General features: G+C 41.6%; 1 protein-coding gene across 12 annotated transcripts in view; it reads left to right on the top strand.

Annotated features, from left to right (window-relative positions):
• The window catches only part of ptprt (protein tyrosine phosphatase receptor type T), a 131,513-nt gene that overhangs the window by 62,824 nt on the left and 48,637 nt on the right, over window positions 1–20,052 (top strand). For 4 of the 12 annotated variants that reach the window (XM_057028857.1, XM_057028854.1, XM_057028865.1 and 1 more), the window contains 5 exons: window positions 1,840–1,972; window positions 4,860–4,892; window positions 14,870–15,024; window positions 16,904–16,984; window positions 17,278–17,292. In XM_057028857.1, the coding sequence (XP_056884837.1) occupies window positions 1,840–1,972; window positions 4,860–4,892; window positions 14,870–15,024; window positions 16,904–16,984; window positions 17,278–17,292 (417 nt within the window). Of the gene's footprint in view, window positions 1–1,836; window positions 1,973–4,859; window positions 4,893–8,810; window positions 8,841–14,869; window positions 15,025–16,903; window positions 16,985–17,277; window positions 17,293–20,052 lie in introns of all 12 variants that reach the window. The other 8 variants (XM_057028855.1, XM_057028863.1, XM_057028864.1 and 5 more) reach the window with 6 other exon arrangements.

Below are 20,052 nucleotides of genomic sequence, written 5' to 3'. Positions count from 1 at the left end.
AAAGCGCCAATGGAGAACAGCTGACTCCACCAAAATTTGGTCGTTGCATTGAAACTTAGTTTGGAGGCTTTTTTGAGGGTCTCAACACATTGACAACACATTTCATGATCGTAACCTTTAACGTGCTTGTTATTTTAGTGGTGTCTTTCAGTGGAACAAACAGCACCACCTCAGACATGCCCCCCCACCCCCCACCCCCTCCGTGTGCAGTGCTCTAGCAGCGTACAGTAGCTCCTGTTAATAATCCTGTTAAACTTACCTAACCATGCTAACATTAATCCTCCAGAGGATGCACCACTCCGCTGCTGATAAACAATACCTGCCCCCCCTTGATACGCACACACATACACACACAGAGCGCTTAATACAGTATATGCTGCAGCTCTGCATCCACAAAATCAATTTTATCTCAATTTAGATGAGATTACAGTTTAATATATCTGCTTTTGCCGGGATTTCCCCCCCTAACATTGTTTACATGCATAAAAATTAATGAAAGGGTTGAAATCAGAATGTAAGACTGTTTTGGGATTCTTGCAGACTCCCACATTAGCTGGTGACTCCATCGCTCTCAGAGCTGGGCCCTCTGAAAGCCATGTTATTTCTCTTTGATCCATGTTTCATAGTTAATCCCAACTAAATGTCGCAGGAAAAACCCATTCATTTAAGAGCCCGTGCCAGTGGTCCCACTTGAGACCCACTGTAGAATTCACACAAAGTGCTGCTTTTACATCACATATTCAGACTAACAATAAACAATAAAAGTGGAAACAATACTTTTACAGAAAATTGACTCTTTTTTAAAACCACAATTGTGGTTCACAATTGGTCACAATTTCTGTCCATTTCCAATCAACAGTATTCCTCAATTTTAGTCACATTGCTGGTCTCTATGGGTCATGGTAGCAGACGTGCAGCAGACAGCCTGTCTGCTGATGATCTGGACCCTTCGCTGAAGGGCCCAGCATTCCTCAGGTGGATCTATAACTATCTATATGTTTATAGTCTACATGTTCATTTTTAGCACGTCAGCGGTACCTTTAATCCTGAGGAAAAAAATGTGCTTTTGTTACAGGATGACTTCCTGGTGTGAGCAAAACTGTCAAATATCAGACAGTATTCAAATGATCGGAACATTTGGCTGCAATTCCAGTTTACTCATCATTAAAACAACATCTGGACTCACCTGCTGTAAATCAAACTTGGCAGATAGACAGCTGATTTTCACACACCTCGGAATAAAGGAAAAAGAGCTCATTTTTAAAAGTCATCAAACCAAACAGACAAACAAACAAAAGACCATTTCAATATCAAAAACAGGTCAAAAATTCTATCCTAAGATGCACCACAACACACACATAAACGCACACACACATACAGCCATGCTGTGCCAGAAACTTTCAACATAACGATAACAATCCTAATAATAACATTTATGTATAGGACATCGTACAAGTAAAGACCCGAAAAAAAAACGCAATAAAAACTTTGAGGAAATAAATAGAAAGTAAACAAGTAAGCCATTAAAATGAATTGTATTCATACAAAGACAGGGAGAAATTGGACATAAACAGTTTAGATGAGAGGAAGTGTGATAATTTCTAGAAAAAATTACCTCTGAACTGACCGCTGGTATTATTTGTGGTTAACGCTTGTTCTCACACATGTCTGTGGTTTTTATTACAGACCGGAACAAACATGGGGACGTGTTGTTGTGTGTTTCTTGATCAGCCACCTCCTATGTGCCTATTTATGTCTTTGAATCTGTGTGTGTGTGTGTGTGTGTGTGTGTGTGTGTGTGTGTGTGTGTGTGTGTGTGTGTGTGGATTTGTGCAGCAGCATCGATCCAGGATTCAGGCGACATGGAGCTAGACAAGCAGGGTAACAGAAAGATGAAAATGGTGGGAGTGATCATTGGGATTCTGCTGTTCGTCATCATCCTCCTGGGCATCATCTTCACCTTCAAGCGCAAGTATGTGTCGGGCCTGACATGCAGTGTAGCTACTGTCACCAGTTATTCTGACTGAACAAATGCGGGCAGAATCAGTGATTTTATAAAGTGTATCATTAACGTGTTAGCTTCACAGACCTAATAAGCACCTGATCAGGTTTCAGAACAGAATAGAAATCCTCAATCAAATTGAGTCAAAGGCAGACTTTTAACCATTGAACCTGAACCACTCAAATGGCACTTTTTTATTTTATTCAACCCTCCTGCAGAAACAATTTCACTCTTCACCTTGAGCTCTGCAGTTGCTGTCGTCCCCAGATAAAGATGGCAGTTATTTCTTCTTTTTGAGAGGAGCTATAACAATTCTTCAGTGAATGTTTCCATTTCCAGATTTGTCTTGTTATTGCTATTATATTAATAATGATTTATGCCTTTTCCTCTCTTTGGTAGGGTGCCCTGATCATTTTCATATTAGATGCTAAATGAATAGAGGTTAGACGTCCACCAACCACATTTGCTCTGAATGACTGAAGCCTGAGCAAAGTTCCATGGGAGCAAACCAAAGAAATTGAGAATTAAATGTGTCTGTTCAATTTAATCTTAAACAGAAGCCTATTTAAAGCTAAGTGTGAAAGCCACAAATGTCATTTCATAGCATCAGATATTAAATATTGCATTCATGAATGAATTCTGGGCATAATTTATATCCGTTTTTGCCCTAAAAACAATAAAGCGTCTGGTCAGACTTTAGATTTGGAAATTTGGAAATAAGAACTGGACCATTTCTCTTTCAGACAGGCACAAGATTTGTGCACTGAGCAGCCTTCATCACCTGTGTTTCTTTTCTTTCTTCCCCTGCCCCTCCACTATTTTCTTCTAAATGCTTTTGGGTTTACATTTTCTTTTATTAAAACCTTTTCCTTTCAGTCCGTCCTCCCTTGACTCTGAAAACTAGCTTCTCTTTTTTAATTTTATCTTACTGTTTTTGCTGCTATAGGTGATACAGTTAAGCTAGTATATAAGAGTGGAAAATGAAAAAAAAAGAATTCTAAATTGCTATTGGTATTCAACATAAATTCCAATGATAAAAGTTTGATGGTGCTGATGGTAAGGAAAAATTAAAAAAAAAAATAGCAGGAGATGCACAGTGAAGGTTAAATATGATGAAAATTCAAAGAAAGCTGCCCTGGCCTGTGGGTCAAATTGATATGCTAATTATATGCTATCTAATCTATCAGGGCATAATATTGATTAGAAGGGCAAATACAATGTAAACCACCACATATGATGTAGGAGCAAAAAATAGCAAACATCTGGGGAAAAAAAGAAAAGAAAAGTCATGCTCAAATGTTTTTCATTAATTTTACCAAGCAGTGGATCAAATACAGGGAAGTGGTGCTGTGCACCTGATGTGGAAGAAAACTAGCCTCTAAAACTAAACTGTGGAGCTGACTTTAGCAGAAATGGGTTGGAAAGAGTACACTGATCAAAAAGTAGAGAAGAGAAGAGCCTGATGGAACGCAGACTGCGGGAGGTTTGCCAAAGTGGAACATCTATTATTCATTTTCTATATTCAGACCAGTTATCGGTGGCAGAACCAGTGTGCTCATATCAAAAGGGCCTCACAGGTCTTTCAGACAACATCAATTATTCTATAAGAAAATTCATGATGTGAGCACACACTTCTGTCCCACTGAAGTTCAGATGGACAATAATCCAGAGCCAGATGAGGTTTCTGATATTGTAAAATGGAAGAATGATGGACATGGTGGGAGTCTTAATGGGAATTCAGTGTTTTTCAAGTCAGCGAGCCCTGAGGGCTCTAAAACATTTCATTAAATGGTTGAATGTATAATAAATGAATAATTAATGTTCACAAAGCTTCCTTAATAACTGTTTGTGTGTGTGTGTGAGGGAGAGAGACAGAGAGACAGTAATTTCTGTATTGACTCGCCCGCCATCCAATGGTGGTAGAATGTTCTGCCTAAAACCCTGTTATTAATTTTAGCAGTTGGTCTTAGACATTACAGTTGGGGAATTATTGTTTTTTTGTTGTTGTTTTGTTTATCAAATAGTACCTCAAGCTTTTGGGATTCAAACATTTTATGAGAGGACGGCTCCTCATCTTTCTTTCATGGGTGGACATTAAACCTTCCTGTCTATGAAATCCAGACAGTCATTTAAATGACTGAGTGATATGGTCAAATTGCAGTCTTTATTGTGCTGGCAGTAAAGCTTGGTTTGGTATAGAATGATTTGAAGTGTATCAACTGGTTTCCCTTGTTGGACCAGTGAGAAGAGGGTGGGCAGGGTCCTGTTGAAACTTTTAAGGCAGAAGAAAGTCAGAGAAGGAATTAACGTGTTTCAGTCGCTCAAAACATGGTACTTCTGTTCTTTAACATGTGTGTTTTCTTGATTTTATCCTTTATAAGTGTTGGAAGGTATTATTGTTTTGCTAGAATTTGCATGTCTGGTTAACAGAAATCCCAAAAGCAGTCTTTCCTACATGGTTTGAAACAGTTCTCATAAAAGTGGTGAAGACATAGCTGGCATCACCGGTGTTTGATGTGTGTCACCCAAATGAATCGTCAGCCTTGATGCAAAACAAAGACACCCACCCCCCCCCAAAAAAAAAAAAAACAGTTTAAAACCCTGCAGGTCTGAGGTCTGAGCTTCATGTGGCTGATACACATCTTCAGCCTTCCACTGCTCCTCCTGCATGTTCTGCATCTCCAGTCAAGGTTACAGCATTGAGTGGTTGAATGAAGAGATAAAAATAGTTCTCTAATTCAACCTCTCTGGCTGGAATTTCACAGCCTTTAATCTTTCTTTCTGTGTTCCTGTTTCCTGTCTTTGACTCCACCCCTTCCTGTCCCGTCCTGTACCTGCCTTGCTCTTGCTCCGATAGAGAGATTCACGCGTGGAGAACAGTGACACTGGGGTATTGTATGTTTACTTCTAGACATCAACACATTCACTCTTCTTCACTGTGCTTCTCACCTCACATTTCCTGGCTCTCAAACACATCTCAGAATAAAAGCTGCACCTGAAAAGGACCATAAAGCCACCAAATTTGGAAAGAAACCTTTTTATTTTGGCAGGGTCCTGCCTGGGCTGCTGCACCTTTAATGGTGCAGAATGTGGCTAATAAATGGAATAACTGCCACATTTATGACTCTTAAAGATACCGTACTCAGCTGTTTAAGAGCTCATTTAAGAAGTGCATTCATTTATTGCTTAGACCTAAACCCTGAAGAAATGACAAACCATATTTGAGTCTGATCCTGAAGCATATGCCAGGTACATTGGACCATTCTCTTCCATCATCTGTCTACGTCTGTGGTTACACATCAGCTGTGCTCACTGGAGTCACTACAAATGTGAAAAGTGAATGATTCAACAGTGTTATTCCAAATGTGATTTTCATTACAGCTGATTCATGAGAGAAGTTGGGACTGTCTTATTCTTTCATTTGCTTGTTCACCCACTGTCCATTGAAATTCCAACATGGGAGAAATCAAAGAGTTGTCAGCGGAACATAACCAATGACATTTGAAAAAACTAGAATTCGCTGAAAGTCACCAACAAATGCTTTCGGAAAAGGTTAAATTAGTCAAGTAAAGAACTGAGATCTTCAGGGATGAAACAAAAATACGACTAAACTAAAAGAAATCTAGAAAAGGGGCAAAGCCAACAGAAAACACTCTTATGAGGAACTAGAAAAACCAAGGCTATGAAAGTTTCTAAACAATTGCACGGTAAACGCAGATTTTTAAGGACTAGATCCTCGTGAATATGAAGTACAGGCTGGCGATCAGGACAAAAGACTTGACATACTGGCACAGGACAAAGGGAGACACACTATAAGCACATGGGGGGGGGGGGGGGGGGTGACAACATGTAGACATAAGATGGACTGATAAAATATGTAAACTAAAGCTCTGCACGAATACATTCACAAGCTCAACTATCATACAATCAATGCAATTTGAGAGTTTAAAAAGAAAACTGACACAAATCCATGTTCATTTGTGTTAAACTATGTTTTTCCTTATATTCCTAAACATCAGCTTGCCTGAGTCATATGTTTATTTTTACTATTTTAATCATAACATGGTTCATTTAATCCCAATGTTCTGCAGGAATATTGAAAGATGTCTGCAGCTCTTACAAACATGTCTCTTTCCTGACACAGTCCTGATTTTTTCTTTCCTCACCAGGTTAAGATGGTCTGGTCACATCAGATCATCTTAGATGTGACCTTAATAGACAGTTTTTGGCCCCAAAGAAGCACTGCTACTTTATCTTCCTCCTCCAAATGTGACCAGGGATGCAATGACCCTGACCCATGGGACTGGGACACAAGTATCCCACATTCCCATATTACATTAAAATATATCAAATATATACTCTAAAACATACACATCCTTGTTCTACATCTGTGAGGACTTTCATAGACATAATACATCGCCCAACTCCCAATTCTGACCTGAACCCAATTCTAACTCTGGCCTTAAACCAAAGTCTTAACCCTCCAACAGTCCTTTCAATTTGTGAGAACCAGCCATATTGTCCTCACTTCCCCAAAATGTTCTCATTTTCCTGGTAAAATGAAAATGTTGGTACTCAATATGTAGCAAATACAAAACACACACACAAAAACGTAACGCATTGTTGAGTCATGAGCTCTGTGTCATCCTAATTCAGGGTTTGACGGAAGTGCTGCCAGAGTGGTTTATGCCCAAGTGCTCACACATGGAGATGAGGCGTCCATGGCGCCTGCTGGTTGGGATAATGCTGTGCCAGCTACTTGAACTGGAAAGCAGGGCTGAACTGCACTGTGGAATAAAGCTGCCCACCTGTCAGATGCCAAGCAGCTTTTGTAGATGGCCTTGGGTCTGACTACGTTGAAAACCTCTGACCCCTAACTGCCCCAGTTGTCTCAACAGCCAGGCATTAGAGAGGTATCAAGAGCAGCGTTGATTCATGGAAGAGTGATGGTGTCACCTCATTCAGTATCACCGTGATGATGTCGTCAGCCAGCTCATTGCAGATGCACCTATTTACACACATTTTCATGGGCTTTATCATTTCATTTTATAGGTTTGAGGTATGAATTGGGGGTTTACTAAGGGTTAATACACACTGGCTGGTTTTCCACAGCTTTAGCCAGAATTTAGTAGCAGCACAGAAATGAAGAGGATAGAACAGGAAAAAGACTCCTCTGAAGCAGGTCTGTTGGTTGCTCTTCACACACAAGCCACCAAGATTTTTATTTTATTTTTTTATGTCAGGGCAGATATGAGGGTTTGTGCTTGATCAGCACATCAAATCTGGAATTACATGCACAGTGATTTGCAGTCAGCTTCCAGCGAACCATATCCTTGGAGCCTGTTGTTGTGAAGCTAATGTCCAGCTGGGCTCTTGGTTAGGCATTGATCATGTCTGAGCAGGATGTAATCACTTTTACAGTAAAGTTCATCCTCAATTATAGTTTGAAATAATAACAGTCGTTGTGCCCCAGCAGAAAGGGTGCTTCCCCTGGCACAATTGTTCAGACAGTAAATACTAAGACAGGGCACGTATAAAGGAATAAAGTCTACATGAATTATTAATCATTGTGGCACACATCAGCTCCAGCTGATTTTATTAAGTAAAAGTTAATGGAGCTTGTTGGTCACTGTGGTTTTACAACTATTTCACTCAAGCACGCACAAACACACACACACACACACACACACACACACACACACACACACACACACACACCTAACCCTCTTTAAAGGCTATGCTGTTATTAAGTTCAGCATATTGAGAATTATGCCTGATAAAATCAGTCAGGAATATTAATTCTGAATGTGTGTGTGTGTGCGTGTGTGTGTGTATGTGTGTGTGTGTGTGTGTGTGTGTGTGTGTGTGTGTGTGAGTGAGTGAAGAGAACTCTTGTGTGAATCTACAAAGTCCAGCTTTGTAAACTCATTAATTTGTACAGTCCATCCATTTTTTTGCACTATTGTGTCACTTCTCATCCCCTATTTCTACCATTTACCTTCTTGGTGATGGAGGCTTCAGATGTGCTCCAGATTTTATGATGACTAAATTCTTCAGATTAGTTTAATCATGTCCTATTTATTGATATTCAAAATCTTTTTAGACCATTTAACTCTGTAAAACATGTTTAATATGTCTGCAAGTTAATTGTTCACTTGCTCTACCATTTTAGCTCATCAGGCTCAAAGTGCTGCAGTTGTGTTCAGTGAAGGAACAAGGCCCTTAGCTACATTTTAAATTATGAAAAAGCTGGAAAACTAGCAGGAAAATTTATCTGTTTCCACTTTAAATGATGCGATGCAGCATAGATGGGGCTGGTCCCCTCTCTCAGGCCCTGTTTGCGCACCAATATTTTGGGGCAAAAACGTAAAGCTTTATTTCTCTTTGCACTAGAACCCCTTTGAACTGTGGCCATACAGAAACGGGCTCCAGAGTGGAAAGTTTCCCAAAGTTTCTAGTTTGTCCTATTTATGGGTGACTCTCATGTGAGGATGTGCAAGCCAAATCAAGACGTTCATGGTGGACGGGGACTAGATTTATTTAATTAGCTCTCATTTCTGACAGCAGCTGCTGACCACATCACAAATGTATCAGAGAGAAATACAGTCTGACCTGTGCAGTGCATATGTTGCATATGAAAGGATTTCTCTGGATAAGACAAATAAACAAAGAAAAAAAGGCTCCTCTGGGTTGAGAATGTCAAAGAGTCAAATCCAGTTTTTCATTCCGATCATCAACTAATCCAATGTGTTTGTCCTTCTTCTGGGTTTTGCTCTGTCATCCTTGGCTTCACTTCACCATGCTTCAGAAGACATGCTTATTCCTACTCTTATTACCTGTAAGTAGAGATTTCATTTAAGAAACGACTCCTTTTTCAGCCCACCCTTAGTTTGTCTAAGTTTGTCTTTTTTGACTTGTATCTTGTATCAGTTTTTCATCTCTAATTGTACTTTTTTCTGAAAATGTTCCAGAAGTCCTGAAGACATCTTGACCATACCAATATTGTATTATTATATTTATATACAGTACACATGTCTATTTTAGCAGCCAACTAAATATTCATACCACATGGTAAAAGTGGTGAGAGTAGAACAGCTATCTGCTATCTTCTTTGGATGGATATTCATGCAGCTTTGTACCCCAACTCCTTATAGTGCTGCTGTGAGTGTGGCAGTTACTCAGGCAACCACCCAGGAGCTGTCCTTCTTCTGACATCTGTCTTCAGTGACACACACTGGCTGTTAGATGGGCAGAAAATTACTACTGAAGGACTCTCTAAAGCCCTCCTCGCGGGCTCATCACCTACTCAGGGCAAGGATGGGTTTAATCGCAGCATTTATCTACAATTTTTACATTGGTGGATTCTGCACAGTTTGCAGGCTTCAATTCAAAAGTAAATTATAATAGAACAATTCACTGTTTTATTCCAGCAAGATGCCATTTCCTTGCTATTAACTAGCTCTTATCATACAGAGTTACAGTAGAGCTGTATCTAGGCATCATAAATATGCAGGTGCACTCACTGCCAAATGCAAAAGTCTGTGCACAAACATGAACCTTGCTGCCCAAGCAAAACTAATAATGCCTGTAGATAAATTCTTCACAACATAATCTCGAGCATCCTTCAAAGCAACTGGCAATTTTTCAGTTGCCAACATATAAAATTTCAAACCCCACCTTGAGGCTGTTTGAACTGTCCAGAAATGACATTGAAGGTGTGCTGCTCTTCTAACTCACTGCTGTATTTCAGATGTGGCAAAACCAAACAAATGCAAACTCCCCCTTTTGTGCATCAATGGAAAGGGGAAAATACCCCAAATGGTAGAGTTAATTCTCAAATTCAAATGATAAAAATATTGTAGCACCAACTGGAAAAAAGTATTCAATGCACAGATTTCTGTTTGTCCCTTAGCATCTAGCATCATCAGATATTCACTTCACAGGTTAGGAATTGATATTATCATCTGCATGGCCTTTCTGCAGCTAAAAACTAACAAAATATAGGCATCATGCAGCTTCTCTCTCCCATTCAAATCAGTTTATCTGCAAACCACTCTATCCGGCTGATCCTTTAGGTTTACCATTAACGAACCTTTTTAACAATATCCAGTACAGCAGCGTTAATGTTTATGTAATAATATTTATGTGATTAGATATAACATTTATCTTTGCCAAATATGAAAGGTAAACACACAAGCTTCTTTTTGATTACACTTGAACATCTCAAACAGTACCTATTCTATCAGCCTCAAAGCCAGAATCTCCTACGTTATCAATGATTCTGAATAATTGATTAGAAAATGTTAAAATGCTTCAAAGTACACAGGAGAAGTAGATGAAAAAAAAGCAAAGCCCAACCCCTACATACTGCCCCAGGAATTTTAGATGATAAGGTCCAATTATTTTCCCAAAAAAATATGAACATAGGGGTGGACTGGTAATGCCACTTCCCACCAGAGGCAACAGTCCCTCGTCCACAGAACTGCAGGTCAGTCGGCTGGCCGTTCAACTCCCTCAGTGGTGTGCATGCGCAGTCTCACCTTGGGTAGAGAGGACTGTTGCCACAGGCTACCATTTACAGTTCAAAGTTTGGCCCCCATATTTCCAAAGTGCTGTATATACAGTTGTGGGGTACAAGGTGGCAACAGTATTGAGGGAACAAATAAACAACTTGTTGAACAAAGGAGCAACATGAGATGTTCCCATTTCGGGCACGAACAGAGGCTGGTACAAAAGCTCTTTCGTTGTTCCGAAGAAAGGCGGAGGTCTCCGTCCTATTCTTGATCTTCGAGTGCTAAACAGATTCCTATGCACTTACAGATTCAAGATGTTAACAATAAGACAACTGCTGAATGCTATAAGCCCAGGAGATTTTTTCACAATGATCAATCTCACAGATGCCTACTTTTACGTAGCGACACACCCAGATCACAGGCATTTTCTGAGGTTCGCGTTCGAAGGCACAGCCTACGAATACTTGGTTCTGCCATTCAGTCTGTTGCTTGCTCCCCGCACCTTGACCAAATGTGTCAAGGCAGTGTTGGCTACGCTTCGTTAAATGGGTGTTCGCATATTAGCCTATCTAGACCATTGGGCTTTAGTTGCGAGCTCCGAGGAGCGGGCAGCTGCGCAGCTGACGCACATCCGAGCACTGGGGTTTTCAGTAATTCTTAAAAAAGTTCAATGATCCCCAGTAAACAGTTTTCCTTCCTCGGGTTGGAAATATGTTCCCTCTCAGGTCGGGCACGTCTGTCGGAGCACAGGGTGGCGGTATTTCACTGCTCTCAATTTCAGTTGGGACGCAGACTACGTTTCTGAACGGTTTTACAGCCGACAGGCATGGTGGCGTCAATGATCGGAGTGGTACCACTTGGACTGTTAAAGATGCGAGTGTTTCAACGCTGGATGCTATCTCACTAGCTTTGTGTACCGCGTCACCTCCAACTGAAACTGGCGATAACGCTGTCTTGCATGACAACTCTCCTCCCGTGGAAGGAACCCGGGCTGTTATGCCTAGGATCTCCCGTAGGGAGGGTGTCTTTTCACAAAGTGGTATCCACAGATGCGTCCCTGACAGGGTGGGGGCACTGTGCGATGGAGCAGCAGTGAGAGGGTTGTGGACTGCGGCAAAATGCAGGCTCCACATCAACTATTTGGAGCTGTTTAGATACATAATGATACATGTGAACCTTTTTGTATCTGAAACATTTCCATTCCAGGCTATCATGTTCTGATCAGGACAGACGATACGACAGTGGTTTCTTACATAAACAGACAGGGAGGGACTCGTTTTCTTCCCCTCTTGAACCTGTCTCACTCACTCTACAATTAAGGTCTATTTGGCAGCAATTTCTGCCTTTCATATCGGGTTTAATGGGGTCACGCCAGGTGTTCACCCTTTGACCATGTGATTCTTAAAGGGAGTCCGCAGGTTAAGACGTGTAGTTAAGCCCAGCGTTCCCACATGGGATTTGCCGTTGGCGCTAGAGGCTCTTTGTGGTTCCCCTTTTGAGCCTGTTGAGTCTGTTGATATGAAGTTTCTTTCTCTTAAGATTGCACTTCTTCTTGCTCTGACTTCAGCTAAGCGAGTGGGCGATCTTCATGGTTTGTCCCTTCACCCCTCATGTACCAGTTCACTCCGGATGGTTCTAAGGTTACACTGCGTCCCAATGCAGCTTATATACCTAAAGTTATCTCAATAATTCCATGGCGTTTGAACTTTTGAGTTTCTCTCCTCCTCCTCTGTTTGATTCTGAGGAGTAGAGGAGGTTGCACTCCTTATGCCCTGTACGTACATTACGCACATATATGGACTGCACCCAAGGTGTGCATTTATGTGACCAATTGTTTGTTTGTTATGCTATTCCGGCTAAGGGCAAAGCACTGTCTAAACAGAGGCTTTCCCGCTGGATTGTGGTGGCTATCTCCCTGGCGTACAACAGCAAGGGTCTTCCTTTATCTCCGGGTGTAAGAGCTCATTCAACCAGAGGCATGGCAACCTCATGGGCTTTGTTTAAAGGAGTATCTTTGAGACATCTGCTCTGCAGCCAGTTGGTCATCACCGCACACTTTTGTACGATTTTATCTTTGGACGTGACAACCCCTTTGGTGGCTTACTCTGTCCTCTCTGCTGGGTCTACAATACACTAGCGTGTTGAGGTTTTGACTCTTGTTTGCTAGCTGCTCTGTGGGGCGTGTATACATGTCCCATACAAATGTGTTGTACCAAGTGAATTGACTGAAAGGTAATGAAATGTTATGGCTATAACTTCTGTTCCCTGAAGGAGAGGAACGAGGTACAACACTAGGTTGCCCCACTGTGCAGCTGGGCTCGGTGAAGAGCGGCTATCAAACTGAAAAATGACCGGGGCAATGGGAATTTATATGTGTGGGCGGACCTCACATACGTCACCACGGGTCATTTGCCTTAAAAGGCGTGAATAGAGGTTTCTTCAGCAGACCACGAAAGGACGTGATCCCATACAATGCGGTGTACCTCGTTCCTCTCCTTCTGGGAACAGAAGTTATTGCCCATTTTGTTTTCTGTTCTGCCATTAAAAAAACAAAACAAGCAAGAGTGAATTTTGTGACTTATGACTCATGTGGACAAATCTGTTGCTGAACTATATTAATAACCTGCTTTCACAGCATGTAGCTGTTGAGAAAGCTGGGACACTCTGCTGTTTATGTTTTTAGTGCCACCTTCTGGCTGACAGACCTCAGTAGATAATGGATGTCTGTCAGCTAACACGGACCCTGACCCTCTGACCCAAACCTTCAAACACTAAGGGTGCTCATGGAGGAAATATTCTAGTCGACCACAAAATGCACATGATGAGGACAATTAAGCAAATACCTAAATAAAATGGCTCAGAGGTATGTAATGAGTAGCAAGAATCCCAGCATCCTTGATCTATCACCAATTACATAGATTGACAGAACTCATGAACTCCCAATCCAAGGACAACAAGAAGACGTCCAGGACAGAGAAAGGGATATCAGTAGAGCCGCCAGGACCAGGCATTCCAAGAGTTCTCAAAAGCCTGAGAAAAGGTGCAGCTACCCACCTGAAAAACTTGAGCACCCACAGACCCCCATCCCTTTGGTGTAAACAATGACCCATTGTTAAAGCACTGTCATGTGCTACTTCCTACCCACATTGTGTGATGGATGGTATAGGTAGAGGACTCCCTTACACACACACACACACACACACATACACGCACGCACACACACAAAAGACACCTGTATCCACTCCCACAGCAGACCTGGTCAGGTCCTTGATATGGGGTGTGATGGTCAGGGTATACGGGCACTCACCAGCTAGGTTGTTTTGATTTTGTATCAATGTGCAGCGACCACCACCACTGTTCTTCTGGGTAGACTGTCAGTTGACTTCTACCTGTCTAGGATGGGGCAAGAGACAGGGGTCTCATCATCATCCCCTTTCAACCTGTATGTGGTGAACTGCTGTGATGTATGAAGCGTTGCATTCGTAAAATAAGCTTCGAGGACTCATAAGGTGCAGTCAGTCTGATCTTTTTTTAACCTGAAGCCAAAGAAGCAATTTTGCAGATTTAGACAAAATTTCTTATTTGATTTTATGAACAATCTGATGAGTCATCTTAATGTTCTTTTCTTTCCACATATTCTTATTTTCCTTCCCTTTTGGTTTACAAGATGCAAAATCAAGTGGGTGGTCTTGACAATATCTGTTGTATGTGTGACCTAATCGGTCAGTGTAAAACATAGAGTCAGTCTTTCACATTGTGTAATATAACTGGTCTACACCTAAATCATAGTTTTATGTTTTAATAATCATAAATGATGACTCTGAGACATTCTCCTTTCCATCAGAAGAATGAGGTTTAGATGTAAGCGCGGTGGACTCTGGAGATCTTATCTATCCTAATTGAGCTGTGACTGTGGATACAGTGATACATTCTTAAGTGTCTCATGTCACTGCTGTGAAGTCTGCAGGACAGACCAGGACACAAAGACTGTTGATGTGGACATTATCTTCTGGGAAGTAGCTTTTTGACAGCAGACTCTCACAAAATGTGTTTAGTTGACATGTAGAAAAATGTAAGAGGTGGGAGTCATGAGCTGTGAAACCTTTATAAGTTTAAAGTATACATGAGCGAAATTATCATTAGGTTAGTAATAAAGCATTTAAAAAAAAAAATTGTAACAGGTCAAATTGTAGATATAAAGGCAACACATATCACTTTGTTTGTGCACCACTTCTTTTGACCTGTGATCATCATTACATTTTCTTTCTCCTTCCTCCATCTGCTCATTTATTGATTCTTATATGTTATTCACAAGCCTGTTGTTTCTTGTCTGTTCATAACGGTCCTGCCACAGGAAGTTGGCAAAGAAGCAGAAGGAGACTGCCAGCAGCTCCACCCAGCAGATAGAGATGGCACCTGTGACCGCAGCCAATACAAGCACCGTCAATGTCGTTATCCTTCACAAGGATGACCCCTTCTCCATCTCTGGTCAGGACCTCGGTGGATTCAGTAAGAGATCATCTCACAGAGTTCTTGCTTCAAACGGAAGCTAGTTTTTGTATTTTATATGGATGTTGAATGTAATTTAGTTGCATAACTCTTTTTTGTGTCTTTAACTAAACTGCTGCACCAAAATGTGCTCACCATGCTTCTTTCTAAGTGGCTTTCACAACTGCAGTATCTCCTATTATATTAAGAATCAAAAACAAACCTAACAAACATGCACACAGACATAATTGGACTTGGAAAAATGCTGACACAATGTAGTAGAGCAAATGCCCTTTCATATTATTGCATTCTCACCCTGTCACCAGTTACCTTTGCAGTGCACAGTTGCTGTCAAAGCAAATTTTTTAAGTCACACAGCTTACTGTAATAAAGTCTTTTTGCACCATGTTAGCATAAAGTATTAGTGCACATGAGATGAGAGGGATATCATCAATAAGGAGAGGGGGATATGTTCTATTTTTGAGGTATTGGGGAACGGCAAGGAAAGAGACACAATCAGAAGTGAAAATTGGTATGCTTTTGTACTCGAGTGTGACAAAAAATTTGGTTTGCAAATAATCAGAGATTGACCAATATTCAAGTAAATAAGTAAACTTTATTTATGGTTTGTAGCACTTATCCAGGTTAAAATTTACAAGGTGCAAGTAATAGAATAGGGCCTACTAACATATATTGTAAATCATATGGACCACAATTAGAAAAAAAAAATATGATAAAAAACTATTCTATGGATGGCTAGAAAAGATCGATCACCTCTGGTTTATATAGGCTTTGAGGCACCAACAGAAAGTTTTGGAAAGTTAAATCTTGAGTGGTGCTGCAGAGACAGGGATTACCAAATAAAGTGCTGCATGATTAGATGAATCTGACTATCAGCAAAATCAATGTCTATAGCTTTTTATTTTAATTGAAAGTGACTGTTTTTTGCCCATTGTCCAACAGCAAACATGTATTTTAGGAGATCTGAGAGCATCCCAAATTCAGATTCATCAAAGAAAAAAATATAGTTGGATTTCATCTGCATAGAAGTGATAGGACACGTTTTTGTAGGAGCAGAATCAGGATATTCTTTTTAAGCATGTAACATGTATAACATAAAAGCAACTTGCTTGTTGGTGCTTGTTCAGTCTGTAGAGATGGTGCCAACTTTCGACATTCCTGACCAGGTTAAGAGATTCATTCAGGTTAACAAGATGACTGTATCATTGAGCTTTACAGGGGGCATCCTAAAAAAGCTGTTGACAAGCAGGTTTACAACTTCAGGGGAAAACAGCAGAGGTACAACTGCTATTTTAACTCCTCATGTGATTGCAAAATTCAGGAGGAGACCAGCACTAAATGTCCTCTACAGTTAACTGGGGGCACTACATCAGGTTATGAGATTACCCTGGAACCAGAATTTCATGACAAAAGACCTGGAAAAATGCAACAAATGTGCATATAAATTCATGATTTTTAACATTCAGAACATCTTAGCATCCTCGCAAATATACAAAACCAGTGGTACTACAAGAAGGACATGGTGACACATGAGCTTGCTCCTGCTCCCTCACATTAGGACAGGAGCAAATACGTGTTTGAAATATGTAGCGAGGGGGTACACATCACTCTTAGTGTTAGACTCAAATATGTTTGATTAAAAAAAAACTTCAAAAGACAGATGAATTGCAGTTAACTACTTCTTTCCTCTCCTCACCTTCCCCTCTTTTCTGCCTGACCTCCTGTTTCCCTTGACCATTTCTTTTTTTTCACTTTTCCTTTCTCACACCTTTACTTGTCTCCCCCTCTTCTTCTTTTCCACTTGTTCCTTTATTTTCTCTCTTTGTGGATTTTTTGTTCAAATGATTCTCCAATCTTCTACCTTCCGTCCCATAATTAGCCTCATCCTCCCACAACTCTTTCTCTGTGCAGGGAAGCAAAATGCTGAAGAGCAAATCCTTAGTGAATTCCTACTATTCAGGTATGCATGCTTTCACCGATCTGTACACACAACATGACTCTAAAGGGGCTTTTGGTGCTGACTGATTGGGGATAAAAGCTGCCGACTTTTGGATGTTGTACCCTTGAAGATAATTTCTTATTTGTTCATATCAGACATTCTTGAATATGAGTACACATAATCTACTTTGTAACCAATAACACCCACCAAACCGAGTTGTGTAGTTACAGTTTTGTTTAATGTTTTTGCTATGACATTTATATGTTGCTCTTGTCTTCCTTTTGGCTGAACTATGTCCAACGAACTGATTCCAGCCCCCACATCTCTTGGTAGGTACCAGCACTACTCAAAATTTCGGTCCTTTTCTCCTTATGTATCTAAACCAGGGTTTGCCAACCCACGGCTCTAGAGCCGCATGCGGCTCTTTAGCTCTGCCCTAGTGGCTCCCTGGAGCTTTTTCAAAATTATGTAAGTGGAAATTGTTTTAATATAATTTCTGTAGGAGGAAAAACGTGACAAACATTCTTAAAGTTTTCCAACGCTGTAAAAATGTGTACAATAAATATTTAATTTCAACATCTCATTATAATGGAACTTAAAGCACCATCGTACAGCAGAGTGGTCACATGGTGCGTCATTCTCCCCAGGATGTGCTGCAGAGAAAAGAAACATTTCATCAAGAATGCTTATTATGTATTTGTAGCCTACTTATCATTTGGAAAGTAGGCTAATACAGCTAATATAGACACTTACAGCATGTGTTGCCTTCATTATAAGCCCTATATAAGGCTTTAAATTTTTTGCGGCTCCAAACAGATTTGTTTCTTGTTTTTTTGGTCCAATATGGCTCTTCCAACATTTTGGGTTGCCGACCCCTGATCTAAACTATGGACCGGTTGGAGGAGATTCCATATTCTTCTTGCCAGTGTTTCAACACACATATTCAGACTGGATAACCTGGTCTCCATTACAGACGCGCTTCTACCCGCTACGCCACCCCTTCCCTCCTGCCGTCATTCATATTGAATTCAATCCTCTGTTACTGCTGCCAGTGTCTCACATTTCAATTTATCTCTTTAACATGAAAGGACTCTTTCTGACATTACATTTTATGACACAAGCATCACTGATTTCTGTAAAAACATTTCTCAAAACCACCGTTGCTGAGGCACTGAGCCCACTATCAGCATTTCTTCCATTAATGTCACCTCCCATTAAAAAACTGGTATAATGGTTTCCACTTTGGCTGTACAACTTTCTTCCTCTGTTGTTTTTCAATACACATCAAAGCTTGATAAAGCAGAAAGCAATGGTACGATTCATTAATCTGTGCGGTAGCACAAATTTACTGTCAAACATTTTCCCACAATGATGTTTCCATCTTTTCGAGCCATCTGATTTCTCAGATAGGTTGAAAAAGACTTTCATTGTTACTGTAGAGGGACATTCACAACACTGTATTGTCTACTACAGTCTGTGTCTCATTTCTCCAACAGATTGTTTCCATCCCTTAATGCTTTCTGTAACTTTCTGATCCTGTCATCCATCCATGAAAGCTTATATGCACAATACGAATAGCGAGGAGCATTTTTCTAGATTTGATTAGAGCGGGAATTGTGCAGGAACCTGGAGTTGATAATAACATGTGGGAAAGAAAGATTTATTTTTTATTTTTACACAAACACTTTATTTACACAAATTCACACCCTGTTAAAAAACCAGTGTTGACAACAAATAGAATCAACAAAAAACTGTTACTCCACAAGGAGTTGTCTACTGTCCAATTAAGCCAAAAGTGCCCGTTACAACATTCAAACACACACAAAAAACATTGTCTCTCGCCCGGAACAGAAATGGGCACTGGTCTGACATAGTAGGATTCATCCTACAGAGGGAAAAACGATGGTGGCCTGTCACACAGGCTGAAGCGGGGGGGAGCTCCATCCCTTCCCAGCCGGTCGGCCTACAAGCTGGTGCTCCTGTTGGACAGTTCTCTCAGTTGTTTCCTGGCTTTGCCCATGTGCTTCCTCAGCCGGAAGATCTCAGGGTCAGTCAGGTCCGACGCCGCTCTGTGTTTGATCCAATGGCCAGCTGACTGGATGAACAGGAGCTTGTCGGGGAAGTAAATCCCCAAATCAGGGCCCCTCATGCCTTTGGTCTTCGTGAGAAAGTTCTTGATCATGCTCGGGGGGTAGAAGTCATCCCTCTCACTGTCCGCCACCGTTTTTCACAGCTCACTGGCATCGGACGTGTACTCTTGGTCGCTGGTATCTGTGGCAGCGGCTGCATCCTCCAGCTGTCCAGCTTTTCTGTCACCACCGTCGTTCATTACATTTTTCCGCTTTCTGCGCCGCTTTGCGGGAACAGGCCGCCATTCAGACACCCCCCCCCCGCTGCCCTCACTTGTACCTGCACCTCCCTCACCCAGCTCACCTGTGCTAACACTCACCTCACCCTGCTCACCTGTGGTCATTCCTCCCTCACCAAGCTCGCCAACCATTTCCCCTGGCGCCCCAAGCTCACCTGTCTCCTGCCCCACGTCACCTACAGCTACACCCTGTTCACCGGTTTGACCCATGTCTCCCATCTCTCCTGCCTCACCCAGTTCACTTATTTCACTCATTCCATCCCCAGTCTCACCCAGCCTGCCCAACACTTCAAATGCCACCCCAGTTGGATCCATTTCCTTCCCCGCCTCACCACTCTCACCAGTCACCTCCACCACCATCTCCACATTTTCTCTCGCTCCACTCACCTCAGTCTCACACACACACTCACTCCGTTTTCCCTCCGCCTTCGACTGCATCTCCGCACCATCCGGAAAAGCGGGGGCCCCCTCCGCACCACACCACCGACGCCTCGCCGCCGGAACGGGCCGTGGGGCCGGAGGTTCTGCCGCCACCGCGTCAAGGACCGGGCGGCTCGGACAAGCCCTGGCCAAATGTCCTTCTTCCCCACAGTTAAAACATTTAAGGGCAGAGGAGGTAGCAAATAAAACGTAATTAAAGTTGCCCACACGGACGACAAACCGATAATTAGACTCCTCTGCCCTGTTGTTTAAAATCATATGCACTTGTCTCCGATGAGAC

The sequence above is a fragment of the Takifugu flavidus genome, chromosome 4 (genome assembly GCF_003711565.1).
Source record: "Takifugu flavidus isolate HTHZ2018 chromosome 4, ASM371156v2, whole genome shotgun sequence".
Classification (NCBI taxonomy): domain Eukaryota; kingdom Metazoa; phylum Chordata; class Actinopteri; order Tetraodontiformes; family Tetraodontidae; genus Takifugu; species Takifugu flavidus.
The sequence above is the reverse complement of the archived record's forward strand: the minus strand, read 5'-3'. Positions and strand labels throughout refer to the sequence as shown.